We start from the raw sequence: 15,683 nt of genomic DNA on the forward strand, positions 1-15,683 counted from the left end.
TAACTTCCAGCAAGACCTTCACTAGTGAATTAAGAGCCTCCTTCTTCAAAACAAAAACAAAAATCTTTTATTTGCACTAATTTTATTAAGAAAGGGTTAAGATTTTTTTTTTTAATTTGGAGAAATTTTTGTAGTTGTATTTTCCCTAATATCTTCCAGTAACTGAAATTGTGCATGTACCCCTGATGTCACAGCAGAGGGGTTACTTCTAGATTGAAGAAAACTATGTTTACTGTGCTCTGATCTAAAGTTAACAAATGCATTAGAATCACTCACTTGCTGCCCAATGATTCAGAATCAGAAAACGGCATTCATTTTTACTTAATTTATTTATACATGCAAAAAAAAAAAGCCCACCTCAGAATCATTTACTGAAAGACTCATTCTTATTTCTGGCTGATGAACTGCACCTTATTCTACATATGAGATTCAAACAATTTGTATAAAGTCCAAAGGCATTTTGGTTAAAAGAATGGTTTCTTTGTCAATGTACACAACAGGCAGTCCAAAATTAAACATAAAGCATATAAAATTATTTCAACCATAGAACAAGTGAAATTCCCTGTGTTTTCTTCAGAAAAGATACACTTCATTCTTTTTAGATATGTTTCATTCAGTTAACAAAACGGGGCAGCATGAAATACATTTGAAATCATGGCCAGCCTTCCTCTCGTCATCATTTTCTTTGAAATGCCTAGGATCCACGTTGCTTAAAATCACTTTTACCTCTCGACATGATGCAGCTTCTACCTTGACTATTTATAATTTTCTCTCGAATTAATTGAATGCCACTTGTCTGGGTCCAAATGGTAGATGAGGAAGAAGAAATTCATTTTCAATATTATACTCACTTGGTCATATATTGTTTTTCATAGTTACAAAATTTTGCTTCTTAATCAATTAAGCAATATTTCGGTACAATATTTAACAGTCTCCTGAGCTATTTTTAAATTCAGAATGCATAGCTTATTCTCCCTGAAGAGTTCCAACAGTTTTACTGGGTTTACCCTTAAAGCACTTTCTAGGGAAAAGGGACAACAATATACTAGCACTTTCTTTGATAAGATAATACATCTTGCATCTCTTCAGTGTTCAACCCACTGTAATCGGGTTGTGATCAAAGCCTCTGAAACTGCTCTGTTAGAGAACCACCAATGGCTCTGAATTACCCAATCCAGTGAAGTACCCAGTCTTGACACATTTTCGCATTTTGCGCCATTGGCTCACTCTCGCTATTGACAGCTTTTGTTTCTGAGAAATCAATCTCTGCTTGATTTCTTTCTACCTCCGGGTCCACTCCATCTCCACCTCCTGTGTTGGGCCCTCTTTGCCAGCCCCTTATGTGGGAGCATCACTCAGGGACCTGCCTCGTGGCATTCCTGGACAAGCTGTTCCAGGCTCAAAGCTTCAACTTTCAAATCCAGAGCCAGTGCCTACTCTTTCCTTCTACGTTGAGACCTATATATGTATCTTCTTCTTGGATATCTCTCTCTGCATGTCGGCCGGAGAGATTACCTCACTTGCTTCATCCATCCCTGCTTGAGCAATCTGTACTTTCTTCTGGGGACCTTATTTAAATTACAGGCACAACTATCTGGCTAATAGCCCAAGACAGAAACGTGGGAGTCATTGCCAATATAGTCCTCTCCTTTACTTTCTTTTCCGTCACCAACTCCTGTCAATTCTGTCCCCTTAACAGCTCTTTACTGTCACCACAACCACGCTGCCATACGTTAGCACAGATCTTTAACCCAGCTGGGCTATTAAAATAAATAGTCTCCTATCTGTCCAACTTCCCTTCAGTGTTACTCATCCCCACGAGCCAACCAATCCATTCTCTGGTCTGCCTTTAGTTGTGTTTTTCTAACATGTGAACCTGACCTTGTTTCTCTATTTTACAGTAACACTCCAAGGGTTCTTGTTACTTGTTTTGCAAAAATCTGATCACAGGTCTGTCATTTCCCGCCTGGTGCTGAGCTCCTTGACTATGTTACATCCAGGTGGTATCAGTAGCTTAGTAAGTGATAAATGTTGGTGAACAATAAACCCAGTCCAATCTTTCATGCAGTGGACAAGGCCCTTTATTTCATATACTTTGTATGTAATCCACAGTAACAATATAAATCAGCAAGTGAGGAACTTTCTACATAAAGAATTCAACTATTAGTAAAGATAATCAACTCCACCCAGCTAGACTGGGAGTAGCAGTTTCTGTGTATATCTAAAGGGGCAGCTTGTTTAAGTCACTGAATTTGCATTTACCTCTAGGACACGAGAAAACATAATCTGGTAACTGGATAGGGGATTGAGAGGAGAAATTTAAGGGCTGAAAAAGGTGTTACTCTGAGCTTTATGATTATTATTATTTACTTCCAACTTTGAAATTAACCTTGTTAATACTTACAATTTGCTGCATGAAGATAAATCTATAGAACTGCCATCACTGGGTGTATCTGGGATTGTGTCTTAATATTGTAAGAGGTTTACTCTGGAGAAAGGTAGACATTTTTGACACTAATGGTAAGAATTAAGAATGGATGTGCCCATAAAAAGAAAGAAACAATTAATTTGCTCTTTCAGAGGCTTTAATATTCCCTTTCTCTTCCTCACCATCTGCCTTAATGAAATGCATGTCAAAGTTCACCCAAGAGCTGATTCTGTTTGACTTGAGCTGTATTGTGCCCCTAGTTCCTGATGATTTCCTTCCATCAGATTTACAATACATCGGCATTTCTGAAATATATTTCTCAAGATACTTGGGGGGAAACAGAATTTCTCCATGGTAAAATAAACTTGGGAAATAATTCGTTCCATATTGCCTTCTAAGGCAGCCTCAATAGATGTTAGCTAGTTAAAGAATCTCTGTGTGTGTGTGTGTGTGTGTAAAGAATCTGTGTGTGTGTGTGTGAGACCTGTGAACATCCTGCAGCTTTCTGCAGGATGAAATTGGTGTCCTGCTCTGATCTCAACCATTTTTTCTCCTGGTTTTTAGTGTGCACTTTCTATGGAAGCCTAGAGATTTCAACAACATTTATCCTGTCTTCTTTGAATCTGGTTTGTTTTCCCTATTCAGTCTTGGGTCCTGTTTTCATTATTGTTTTAAAATTTGTATTGGGGTCTAGTTGATGTACAATGATGTATTACTTTCAGGTGTACAGCAAAGTGAATCAATCAGTTGTACATATACATATATCCATTATTTTTTAGATTCTTTTCCCATATAAGCCATTATAGAGTATTGCGTAGAGTTCCCTGTGCTATACAATAGGTCCTTATTAGTTATCTATTTTATATTTTTCCTGGAGAATTCAACTATTTCTGGTCTGGAAACGCTGCTTAAAATCCGAACTTGTCCTTGCCTCAGTAACTTAGTACTTTCGGGATGAGGACAGTACCTCATCATTCTGTGCATGTGTGTGTATACAGACATATTCAGGTACAGAAGTATATAGAGATATTTTGCTTCCATTCTTTTAACGTTTCCACAACTCTTAAGTCCTCAAGTGTCTTGTGCCTTTGACCAAAGTGAGACGTGGATTCTTGAATTCGGACTGACTCCTCACTTCTTCATTATTCTACCCCTGCTGCAGGTTGGTTCCTAGACATTACAGGGGGCTTTGTTGGCAGAGTAACTTGCTACCTTAGTACTCAGTATCTCTCTCAGCCATTCAGGTGAAGTGGTCCCTGGACCCTTGCTCTCTGTTGGGCCACTGTATTATTCTCAGTTCTCTGCTCTCTCAACTTCTTTGTTAAGAGAGACCAAACCGAGAGCTTAGTGTTAATTAGTGTTTTGTGTATATGAAAATGAAAACTTTGCTACAGAAGTTTTGCTTAAGAAGTCTGCACCCTATTCATAGATCCCTTTAATTGCTCCCCTGACCCCCAGTGGGAGGAAGTGGTGCTTGTTTTATCACAGAAGTGTTTCATACTTTTTATGGTTATAGATGTTGATTTTAAGTCATTTATGAGGATCAGATAAAGACATGGCTCCCCAGTTGTTATTTTCCAAGTGTTTTCATACCATTGCTATATTTATTTTTAGAAACACAGCATCAGCACTATTAATATCCTCACTTAATGATGGAGAAATTGAGGCAAAAAAGGTTAAATGCTTGTCAAAATGAAGGACATATTCCCTTGTGGACAGTGGAAATATCCCCATTAGGTCAGGCTATTAAGTGCATGGTTTAAAGGCATTTTTCAAAGGGTCAGAGGTAGCAAAGTTGGTAAGAGCGTGGAGCATGGGGTTAGAGGGAGCATGAGGTTAGAGGGATCAGGGGCTTAATTCTGGTTCTGTATGTATTTGAGCAAATATTTAATTGTTCAGGACCTGCTTCGTAGGCTGTAAAATGAGGTAGTAATACTTATAACACAGGATGTTCAAAATATATAGAGAGAATGTTGCTGAACTCTGACTTGTGTTAGTTTAACGTAAGTGTGAGGTGCTTTAGTGGATATTAAATACACCTATACTCTTATTTTAAAAAGGAAAGAATGCCTACTGCCTTTCCGAAGAGGCTCAGAGCTGTCAAAGTAGAGTGTAGAGGGACAATTCAAAATTAGTATTGAACTCCATGTGTTTAAATGAGATTCATGCCAGTCTGTTGCCTAGCAACCAGGGTATTTGTCCTTGCCGCCCTGTGGGGAGCCGCAGGGCAATTTAGCACAGGGTGGACTAAAAAGATTGCTTAGTGCAATGCAGCAGCCACTATAAGGGAAACATGTGTTTCTACGAAACCCTACAAATATCAATGAATTCATTTCAGTGCTGGCTTACTCTGGTTTCAAAACTCCAGCCAATGTTTCTCAAAGTGTGGTCCACTAACTGCATGCATCAGGGTTACAAAGCTACAGTGGGGTGGTTAGGAAGAAGACTGAGACAAGTGTTCCTTCCAGAGGGCAGCTATAGCAAAGCCCACATGGGCAGTCGGCATCATGGTTCAGAGGCCAGGGGCCAGACGGCAGGGGTTGCAATGCCGGACCTGTCTATTCCCAGCTGTATGAAGCTGGACACGTTCCTTCATTTTTCTATGAAAGTTTCATCATCATTAAAAGGTGATGATGATGATAATGACGAAACGTATGTTTGTAACTACTATAAGCAAAGGGCTGAGAAGCGTGTCTGGCACAGAGTTAAGTAGTCAATAAAGATCAGCGGCTATTAGCTGTAGAGGTCAAGACTTTTTGCCAGCATAATTCTCTGGGGTCATTTCTCAGTCTTAACCCAGCTCTCTGGTGACCCTTTTCTTTCTGTCTACTGTCTCCAGGCTCAACTATTCATGTTCCATTATCATCATGTAATGTTTGTCTTCTTTCTATCCTAAGGCACAAGTTTCACTTTATCTCCATCCTTAAAAACAAGTACAACTATGGGAATTTCCACAGGGTTTTCACGGCTAGTGATCCAGAAAAATTAGCAGGGAATAAAAGAGTTTCTTCCCAGGCTTTCTCCACTTTCTTTTTTTTTTTTTTTCTACTTTAGATCCACACAGTTGGGAAAAACATGGTAAGAAGATTCATTCATGTTTCCAAGTCAGAGGCTCTGCCCTGAGATTTGGAATCTAAAACTTTGGCAGTTACCCGGCATCTGAGGTAAAAGCCATTCCACCTGACTTCTCCTTAGAGAAGTTCTTAAGAGAATCGAGAAGCGGAGGGTGGAAGTGAGTAAAGGAGGAATAATCCCAGCTGCAAGTAGTTGGAAGGAAATTAATATAGGAACAAAGGTGAAGGTGAAAATTCCTCCCCAGGAGAAATAGCAAGACAAAGGCATATTTTGTGGCCAACCTGTTCTCAGCTGAAGTGGACATTCTTAGAGAACTACAGAAATAAAGGGATCGATGTGGCCATTTAAAGTCGTGGTGCAGAAGCTCATGAAAGTACAAACAAAACTAAAGGCCTCTAAGAACCCTAGAATATCCTTAGAAGTCTCCAGTGTTGTACTGACCTAGTTTTCAGGCCATCCTTTCACCAGGGAAAGGAGCTAAAGTTGACACCTTGGTTGGATCCAGAGATTGGGGTGTGGTTTCTGATTAGGTCCTGGGATTTCGTCTTTGAGCCGATTGGCCCTACCCCGAAGCCTTACCAGGCAATAAAATGAGCAAAAAAGCTGAAGTTGGCTGGCAACCCAATCCAAGGCCTCGAAAGCCTCAGGTACTAGAGACCCACAGGGGAGAGCTAAGAACCCCTGGTTCGTGTGAGAGCAATTTTCCACAGCCTAAAGGAGAGAGACTGCAGAAAATCTGGAACACACAAATACTCTATATACCCAAAAAGAGGTGCAAGGACCAAGAAAGGAAAGTCCCTAAGATCATGGAAATGTTTATAAGTCTATTCAAATTATACTATATTACAAATGATTAAGAATGGATTATGTCAGAGGAACCTAACTGGCTTCTATCATGGACAGAGAAGCCCAGCAGATAGAATCATAAAGCAAAACACATATGGGATTTTGATCTCTCCATATGATATTTTCATGATCAAACTAAAAAATAATAATAATAATAAAAGAATCTGATGAAGTCTCTAAGGTGACTACCTAATAACTTGAAGAATTAAGTTGGATTTTAACTTTTGGAGACAATTTTAGGAAATAGACTCGAGTTGTTTCCAATTCTGGCAGCATTTTTAGATATATTCTAAGTAATTTTTTTTCAAAATACTTTTTAGTTACATAAATTTGTTTGTAACATCACAACAATACAGAATATATACACTGAAAATCAATTTCTACCTCCTTCTTATAATCCCAAACTTGTGAGGTAACCAATGTTATGAGTTTAATGGGCATTTTTAAATACTTTTTCTAGGCTTACATAACATATTTACATATTCACATTTTTTTTTAACTCTCCAATGATATACTGTGTATTCCGCAGCTTACTTTCTTCTCTTAACAGCATATCATGGGCATTCCAATTAATACACTTAAATGTATGTAATTTTTTTCCATTAGTTATTATTATAAAATATAGATGTGCCAAAATATATTCAACCCCACCCTTATCAACTGATATTACAAATTGTCTGGTGCTGCAATACTCATGCTTGTAATCGTATTTTTATGCTCTAGTGTTTGTTTTTCTAATATTCATGTTGCATGCTTATATGTATGACTTATAAAAGATACATTTGAATATCTCAAGGGGTGGGATAGGGAGGGTGGGAGGGAGGGAGATGCAAGAGGGAAGAGATATGGGAACATAATGTATATGTATAACTGATTCACTTTGTTATAAAGCAGAAACTAACACACCATTATAAAGCAATTATACTCTAATAAAGATGTAAAAAAAAAAGATACATTTGAATATCTCAAAAGGCTACAGACATGTGAGAATTACAAACACTGTGTTATAGTGTTTATTTCCCTATAGTCTTACTATCACTAAATGATATTCAACTTAAATTTTTCTTCATTCAGATATTATACATCATTTTTGTTTTAATTTGTATTCTTATGATTACAAGTGTAGCTGGGCAATATTTTTTGAGTTTTTTTAAGCTAATTAATTTATTTTGGGCTGCATTGGGTCTTCGTTGCTGCGTGTGGACTTCCTCTAGTTGCAGAGAGCGAGGGTTACTCTGCTTTGCAGTGCACGGGCTTCTAATTGCGGTGGCTTCTCTTGTTGTGGAGCACGGGTTCTAGGCGCGTGGGCTTCAGTAGTTGTGGCACGTGGGCTCAGTAGTTGTGGCTCGCGGGCTCTAGAGCGCAGGCTCAGTAGTTGCGGCGCACGGGCTTAGTTGCTCCAAGGCATGTGGGAATCTTCCCGGACCAGCGCTCGACCCCTGTCCCTTGCATTGGCAGGCGGATTCTTTTTTTTTTTTTTTTTTTTTTGCGGTACGTGGGCCTCTCCCGTTGCGGAGCACAGGCTCCAGACGCGCAGGCTCAGCAGCCATGGCTCACGGGCCTAGCTGCTCCACGGCATGTGGGATCTTCCTGGACCGGGGCACGAACCCGCGTCCCCTGCATCGGCAGGCGGACTCTCAACCACTGCGCCACCAGGGAAGCCCATGGCAGGCGGATTCTTAACCGCTGCACCACCAGGGAAGCCCCGTAGCTGGGCAACTTTGTACACCTCTTGGCCAACTTAGTCTTGCTCTTTTTGAACTTCCTGCTTCTATCTTTTTGCTCATATTTTCTTGGGTTATTTACCTTTTCTTATTAACTTGTAGAATTCTGAGTATTAGGAATGTGTGTGGGGCGGTGTGGCGAAAGAACATGAGTTGCAAATGAGTTCACTAACTATTTTCTTTTGGCTTGATTTATGTTCCATTCATCATAAAAATTTAAGACTTTTGTTAAATGTGTTCATTTTTCCATAACTTTCCACTAAAAGAATGTTTTCCTACGTTTTTATAACTTGCGTTTCTAAAATTAAGATTTTAAAAATTCATCTGGAATTAATTTTTACATGTACTGTGACATACAACTCTAACTTTATTTTTGTCCAAAATGGATAGCCAAGTGGTATTTGTTGAATTGTCTACCCTTCCCCAGAGAATCTGGAGTGCCATATTTACCATTTACTAAGTAACCATATGCACTTGGAACTGTTTCTTGATACTCTGTTTCATTTCACTGGCTTATTTTTTTTTAATTTCAGAAGACAGGAAAAGATGGAGTATGTCTCTATTTTTTAAAGCTAACTTTTCTCTAATACCAAAGGAAAAAAGAAAACTAGAGCCAAAATTTCACTCATGAATATAAATGCGAAAATTTGAAAAAATTAGCAATTCTGATGTAGTAAAATATTAAGGTAATAGTACAACTTGAACAAGAAAGTTTATACCAGAAACACAAGTATGCATTCATAGGACAGCAACCTATTAATTTTATTACAGTGATAAATTCAAGAAAAAAGCTATTATGTCAATAGGCTGAATATGAATTTCACAACATAGGGTAGCCAGTCTTTATAAGCACTGTGGAGACCAAGAAAGGCCCTTCTTAAACATGATAAAGACCAAGAAAGACCCTTCTTAGACAGTTCTTTTGTACTTGAAACTGTCAGAAAACACCAAATCAAGGATAAGACAATATGCCTGATGTTAACATTATCATTCAATATTGTTTTAGAGTTATTAGATAATAAAATAAGATAAAAATCAAAGAAACAATATACTTATTAGAAAAAAAGAAATTTAAAATTTTTTTGCAGATGATGTGACTACACACCTAAAAATTAAAAAAAAAAAAAACTATTAGGACCAGAGAGTTTAGTAAGCTAGTTATCCATATTTGAAAATCAATAGCTTTTAAAAAATATCAGCAATGAACAGTAAGAAAAGGAAATGGGTTTTAAAAACTCTACTCACGTTTGCAACAAAACTATAAAATACATAGAAATAAACAACAACAAAGTTAAAGATCTTTATGAAGAAAGTGAAACATTTTAGTAAAAAACACACAAAAAGACCTAGTTAAATATTCCCTGTTAGGCATTCAATATCATAAACATTTCAAATCTTACCTAAGTCAACACATATTTCCTGCAGGACTTTGCAGACCTGGTCTCAATGATTCTGATTTGCTTGTGTAGAAAATGATTTACCAACTCTTTTTTTTTCTTTCTTTTTTTAAACAGTGATGCCCTACTAGATATTAAGACTTCCTCTAAGGCGACTGTAAACAAAATATTATGGCACTGACGAAACATTTTTATCAGTAAATGTGAAAACAGTATACTCAGATATCCTGATGTTATCTGAATTTGCACTATTTTTTTTTTAACCTTCTTAGGAGATTGTGTAATTCAATGTGAACTTTGAGAAAATAAATATGAAATGATAGAATTGGGAAAAAAAAGGCAAATCTATGGTAAAGATGATCTGGATTGAATAGTCCAAAATAAAACATATATGATTAATCAGATTAGGATCAGTATGTACACTAATAAAGCTAGCTTCTACTCGCACAAATATGTTTAAGAGCTGAGAAAGGGTTCTGCTATTTCATGCAGCTTCATTTAAATCCTAATTGGGATACGCTACTTTCTCAGGATTAAAGACTGCATTTAGATCCCACTACCTTCAGTCTGACCTGTGCTGGGCTAAATGATATCATTGCATATTCTGTAAATGATAGGAAGGACTGACTTCGTTTATTCATTCAATAGACATCTACTAAGTAGCTGTTAAGTGTGGGCCCAATCCCTGCCCCAAAGCCACCTGCAGTCTGGTTAGAAGAAGTAGCAGTTTTATAGGCCTCTCCTACACCAACTAAATGCAAGTAGATGCTACACCAACAGACTTTTATCAGTCCCTTTAAGCTGTCCACATGGTTTTCCCATTAACTATTTCTATAGCTAATACTTGAAAGAAATATCTCTCTTAAAATAGAAACTCTGTTATCCAAAATTCTCACATACTATGGCCTTTCCTACAACTCAATCTAAACAAGGAAAATAAAATTAAATCTTTTTGTTAAGAATACTCAAATAAGGACTAATCTCCAAAATATACAAGCAGCTCATGCAGCTCAATATCAAAAAACCAAACACTCCAATCCAAAAATGGGCAGAAGACCTAAACAGACATTTCTCCAAAGAAGATATACAGATTGCCAACAAACACATGAAAGGATGCTCAACATCACTAATCATTAGAGAAATGCAAATCAAAACTACAGTGGGGTATCACCTCACACCGGTCAGAATGGTCATCATCAAAAAATCTACGAACAATAAATACTGGAGAAGGTGTGGATAAAAGAAAACCCTCTTGCACTGTTGGTGGGAATGTAAATTGATACAGCCACTATGGAGAACAGTATGGAGGTTCCTTAAAAACCTAGAACTACCATATGACCCAGCAATCCCACTACTGGGCATATACCCTGAGAAAACCATAATTCAAAAAGAGTCATGTACCACAAGGTTCCTTGCAGCTCTATTTACAATAGCCAGGACATGGAAGCAACCTAAGTGTCCATCGACAGATGAATGGATAAAGAAGATGTGGCACATATATACAATGGAATATTACTCAGCCATAAAAAGAAATGAAATTGAGTTATCTGTAGTGAGGTGGATGGACCTATATTCTGTCATACAGAGTGAAGTAAGTCAGAAAGAGAAAAACAAATACCGTATGCTAACACATATATACGGAACCTAAAAAAAAAAAAGGTTCTGAAGAACCTAGGGGCAGGACGGGAATAAAGATGCAGACGTAGAGAATGGACTTGAGGACACGGGGAGGGGGAACGGTAGGCTGGGACGAAGTGAGAGAGTAGCATGGACATATATACACTATCAAATATAAAATAAATAGCTAGTGGGAAGCAGCCGCATAGCACAGGGAGATCAGCTGGGTGCTTTGTGTCCACCTAGAGGGGTGGGATAGGGAGGGTGGGAGGGAGACGCAAGAGGGAAGAGATATGGGGATATATGTATACATATAGCTGATTCACTTTGTTACACAGCAGAAACTAACACAACATTGTAAAGCAATTATACTCCAAAAAAGATGTTAAAAAAAAAAAGAACTAAATGGGGTGAAGCAAAGCTTTATAAAATAAAGGACTGGAAGCATTGCATTTACCTCTCTCACCAGTAAACTTTCTGCTTTGTGCTCTGCATCTTCGGGTACTGTTGAGTACAATGTTCGTATGTCCCAAGGAACTGTGGCAGTCTGAGAGGAACAAGGAAAGAAAATTAAGCCTTCCATCTTAAAGCACTGGGCAGACCACTATACCAAAGGCACAATAAAGAAGTGTATGAGATCTTAGCATTTAAGGATAAGAGAAGACAGAGAAACTTCCATAGTTCTTACCAATTTAATCTCTAGGAGGGAAGATTCAAACCTCTTTGGATTACCACCACTGGCATTACAGTTAGTCCCCCCTGCTCCATGGTTTCAGTTACACATGGTTAACCAGGGTCGAAAAATATTAAGTGGAAACTTCCAGAAATAAACAATTCATAAGTTTGAAATTGTGTGCTGTTCTGAATAGCATGATGATATCTCAAGCCATCACACTCTGTCCCCAACATCCCATCTCATCGACATCTTCAGGGCTCCATGATCCAGGATGACCCTCCTTCTGATGTATTGTCAGAAAGTTAATAAATAGTAGCCTAATACTATGTCACTACATCGTTCAACTCACTTCACCTCATCACCTAGGCATTTATCATCTCACGTCATCACAGAAAGGTGAGTACAGTATAATAAGATATTGTGATAGAGAAAGAGACCACATTCACATCACTTTTATTACAGTATATTGTTATAATTGTTCTATTTTATTATTAGTTGTCATTGTTAATCTTTTACTCTGCCTAATTTATAAATTAAACTTTATCATAGGTATGTGCGTATAAGAAAAAACAGTATGTATAGATAGAGTTTGGTACTATCTGAAGTTTCAGGCATCCACTGGGGATCTTGGAATGTATCCCCAGTGTATAAGGGAGGATTGCAATACTGCATCGCAATTACTGTTTTATCTGTGAAGCTCATAATTTTAAGCTGTTTCCTTCCCTGCAGAACACAAAAATTTGGGCATCTGTATATTTTGACTAGTTTATTTATATTGGTATCTTTTTTGTTCTTAATGCTATTGATAAAATACATTTGAAATGAAAAAGAAAACCTACAAAATCTACATTATTTTAATCCTACTGTAAATAATCTCTTGAATATCCACAGGGTAAATTTAGCCCCTTTCAGAAGCCCTGTGTGTGTGTGTGTGTGTGTGTGTGTGTGTGTGTGTGTGTGTAGCCACAATTATGGTGGGAGAGAAGAAAGGGTATTCAGTAAATCTGGACCTTGAAGAAAATAAGTCATGTTTTTAGTGTCTTTATTTTCACTGAAATAAATAAAACATTTTCAACTTCAATGCTAAACAAACAGCTTTTTATTAAATGAATATATATTAACTAAAAATATAAAGAATCTCTTAATATAAGACATTTAAAACAGAATTCATAGATTGTTTCCCCTGTATATATCTTATGGGATGCCATAAATTGGTAACTTTCCATTAACAGCTACCAGCTTCCTTTAGTCTGTACTCCTTGGGGATTACAAGGATGCTGGGATGATGAGTCTGTTAACATACACAGTACCAACAGTTGGGATCTTTTATTTTGTACATCCCCAAACCCACAAATGATTCATCAGCATTTCTAAAGCACAAAGTAAGGTTCATTTGAACTGTTCTAGATGAAGGGCATTTTTTTCTAGACCAATTATTAAAACAGATGAGAGTCTTAAAACCCATCCTTACTTTTGGGAAGGAGAGGGGTCCAGGGAATTTAGTCTTCTGAGGTCACAGCTGCAGCTGCAGGCTCTGCTACCAAGGGCAGCATCGTTCTTTTTCTTCCAATCCTAGCCTCATATTTTCTTCAAATCCCCTTTTCTCTTCACTCTTGATATAAGCTCCTCGTGGGAAAGAAATTTGGTCTGTTTTGTTCATCGCTATAACCTCAGTGCCTGGTTGGGTGCTCAGTACTTACTTGTTGAGTGTGTTGAATGTGTGTGAGTATGTAAATGTGCATTCTGTGTATGCATGTGGTGTGTGGGTGGTGTGCGTCTGTGTGAGCTTGTGTGGTTGCATGTAGCGTGTAAGTATGTCTGTGTGAATGTGTGTGTGTGGTGTGTGCCTGGTGTGTGAGTGTGATTATGCAGGAAGGTATGCTGTACTTGATAGCGTGTGTTTGTGTGCATGGTGAGTGTGTCTGTCGTGTGTGAGCATGTATATGTGCATGTGTGAGTGGGTGTGGTGTGTGGGTATATCTGTGTGTGTGGGCGTGCACGCATGTACGTGCATATTGGGAGGATGGGATTTGGACACTGAAACAGGAAGAATGTCATGTGATTCTAACAGGATCAGAGGACAAAAATAATGATCAGAGGACAAAAAAATAATAAGAAAACTGTAATCAAGATACATTATATGGCAAAAATAAATGCTCATCTTGAAACACAGATAACAGAGCCCCTCGGTCAGTGCATCTGCCCCAGGACTTGACTGCAGTTTGTGTGAAGAGAGTCTGGAAGTGCTCGCAGGACATGGCTGTCGATTTAAGCCAAGTATAGATACACGCACAGGGAACCATTACCTCCCACGTGAAGCGTGTTGGAGCCAGTTTAGGATTTTTTATTATCTAGATTTTACATTTTTGATTCCTTTTGAATTTCCTTTTGCTAGTTGCATCTTTTATGTTATTCACTCTGTTAGAAGATAAACAGTAAATAAACTCTATTGAAAGGTTGGAGTAGAAGATGAAAATCCATGCCTAAATTGAGCTTTGGGGATTATTGCTGGATTTCAGTTGTCTGGGGATAACTTATTTCCTGTTTGGACAGATAATTTGCAGATACACAGTGTAACTTGATGTGTTTCCAGGGAACATTACATATTGTGATCTACTGGCAAGATTAAGGATTTTTTTCCTCCAATTGAAAAATTTTTCTATATTTCAGTCATTATTTTATAATAAAATTTTTATATAAAAAAGCAAAAGATTCCTCTTTTTCATAATCTACCATAGTTTATTGATTTCTTGCCTTTAAAAAAATAATAGCTGCTCTAAAATACTCTAAGTCTGATGGAGAGTAAAGGGGCCCAAAGTTTAGTTTCCTGTTTAGTTATACCATAAACCTATCATCCCACTAAGATCAAGTACTCTGTGGTATAGTTCAATAGAGTGAATACTGAGCTGGTTTAAGAAGGTTTTTTTTGTTTTGTTTTGTTTTCTGGAAGGTGGGCTCAGGTTTCCAGTAATAATAATTACATGACTACCTGATTTGTGATGCCACCGAGTAAAGATTAGGGTCCCAAATACACAGGCTAATGCTCATATTCAATATATGAGATTGGAGGTTCCTTCAATTTGGGGTAATAAAAATGAATCATAGGTACAATGGTTATGTGTGATCCCTGATGACCTCTAGTTATGAGATGATGTTGATTCTTTGCTAAATAAGGCAGCTGGGGCTGAATCACCCTCATGTAACCATGTGATAAATCTGAAACAATATTTTACAATATGCACATCTAATACCTTGCACAGAGTACACAAATACAAGAAAAGGAATACATATATAATAACATGCTATTAACCTCAGTTATAGTTTGTCATAATGCTGGAGAACTTGTGTGAAAAGGCAGAAGGGCTCCATACAATTTCAACTTTAAGAACTGTATTGCTTCTACTCATTTTTGATTCCTTTTGTTTTCATTTTTTAATTGAAGTATAGTTGATGTATAATATTACGTAAGTTACAGGTGTATAGCAAAGCGATTCACAATTTTTAAAGGTTCTATTCCATTCACAGTTACTACAAAATACTGGCTATATTCCCTGTGTTGTACTATATACATCCTTGTAGCTTATTTATTTTATACACAACAGTCTGTACCTCTTAACCCCCTAACCCCATCTTGATCATTTTAAATTTCTTTCATGTATCTCTGCTGAAGCAAAAATCAATCGATCAAATAGGAAAAAAGTATACAGAGTCATATTTGTTAAGTAAGGGAATTAACATGGTTACAAATAATTTCTTTTCTGAGAATTAGATGCTTTCCGACCACTACAAATTGCCTTGGCCACAACAGACTTCCTGTTCTCTTTAATAGACCCTCTGGTCGACGATCAGTAGAGCTCAATAGCATGAGACGGATCTGAGACTGCACTGGAACTCAGCCGAGCTGCTCATCGGGTGGGAGA

The 15,683-nt window shown here is 37.6% G+C and overlaps 1 protein-coding gene across 2 annotated transcripts in view; it reads right to left on the reverse strand.

Annotated features, from left to right (window-relative positions):
• DOCK10 (dedicator of cytokinesis 10) overlaps positions 1-15,683 on the reverse strand; it is a gene marked incomplete at both ends in the record, with an annotated part of 280,006 nt that overhangs the window by 128,992 nt on the left and 135,331 nt on the right. For both annotated transcript variants that reach the window (XM_082841820.1, XM_082841819.1), the window contains one exon: positions 11,545-11,634. In XM_082841820.1, the coding sequence (XP_082697946.1) occupies positions 11,545-11,634 (90 nt within the window). The remainder of the gene's footprint in view (positions 1-11,544; positions 11,635-15,683) is intronic.

This window comes from Leucopleurus acutus, assembly GCF_964270905.1.
Source record: "Leucopleurus acutus genome assembly, chromosome: 6".
NCBI classification, from domain to species: Eukaryota; Metazoa; Chordata; class Mammalia; order Artiodactyla; family Delphinidae; genus Leucopleurus; species Leucopleurus acutus.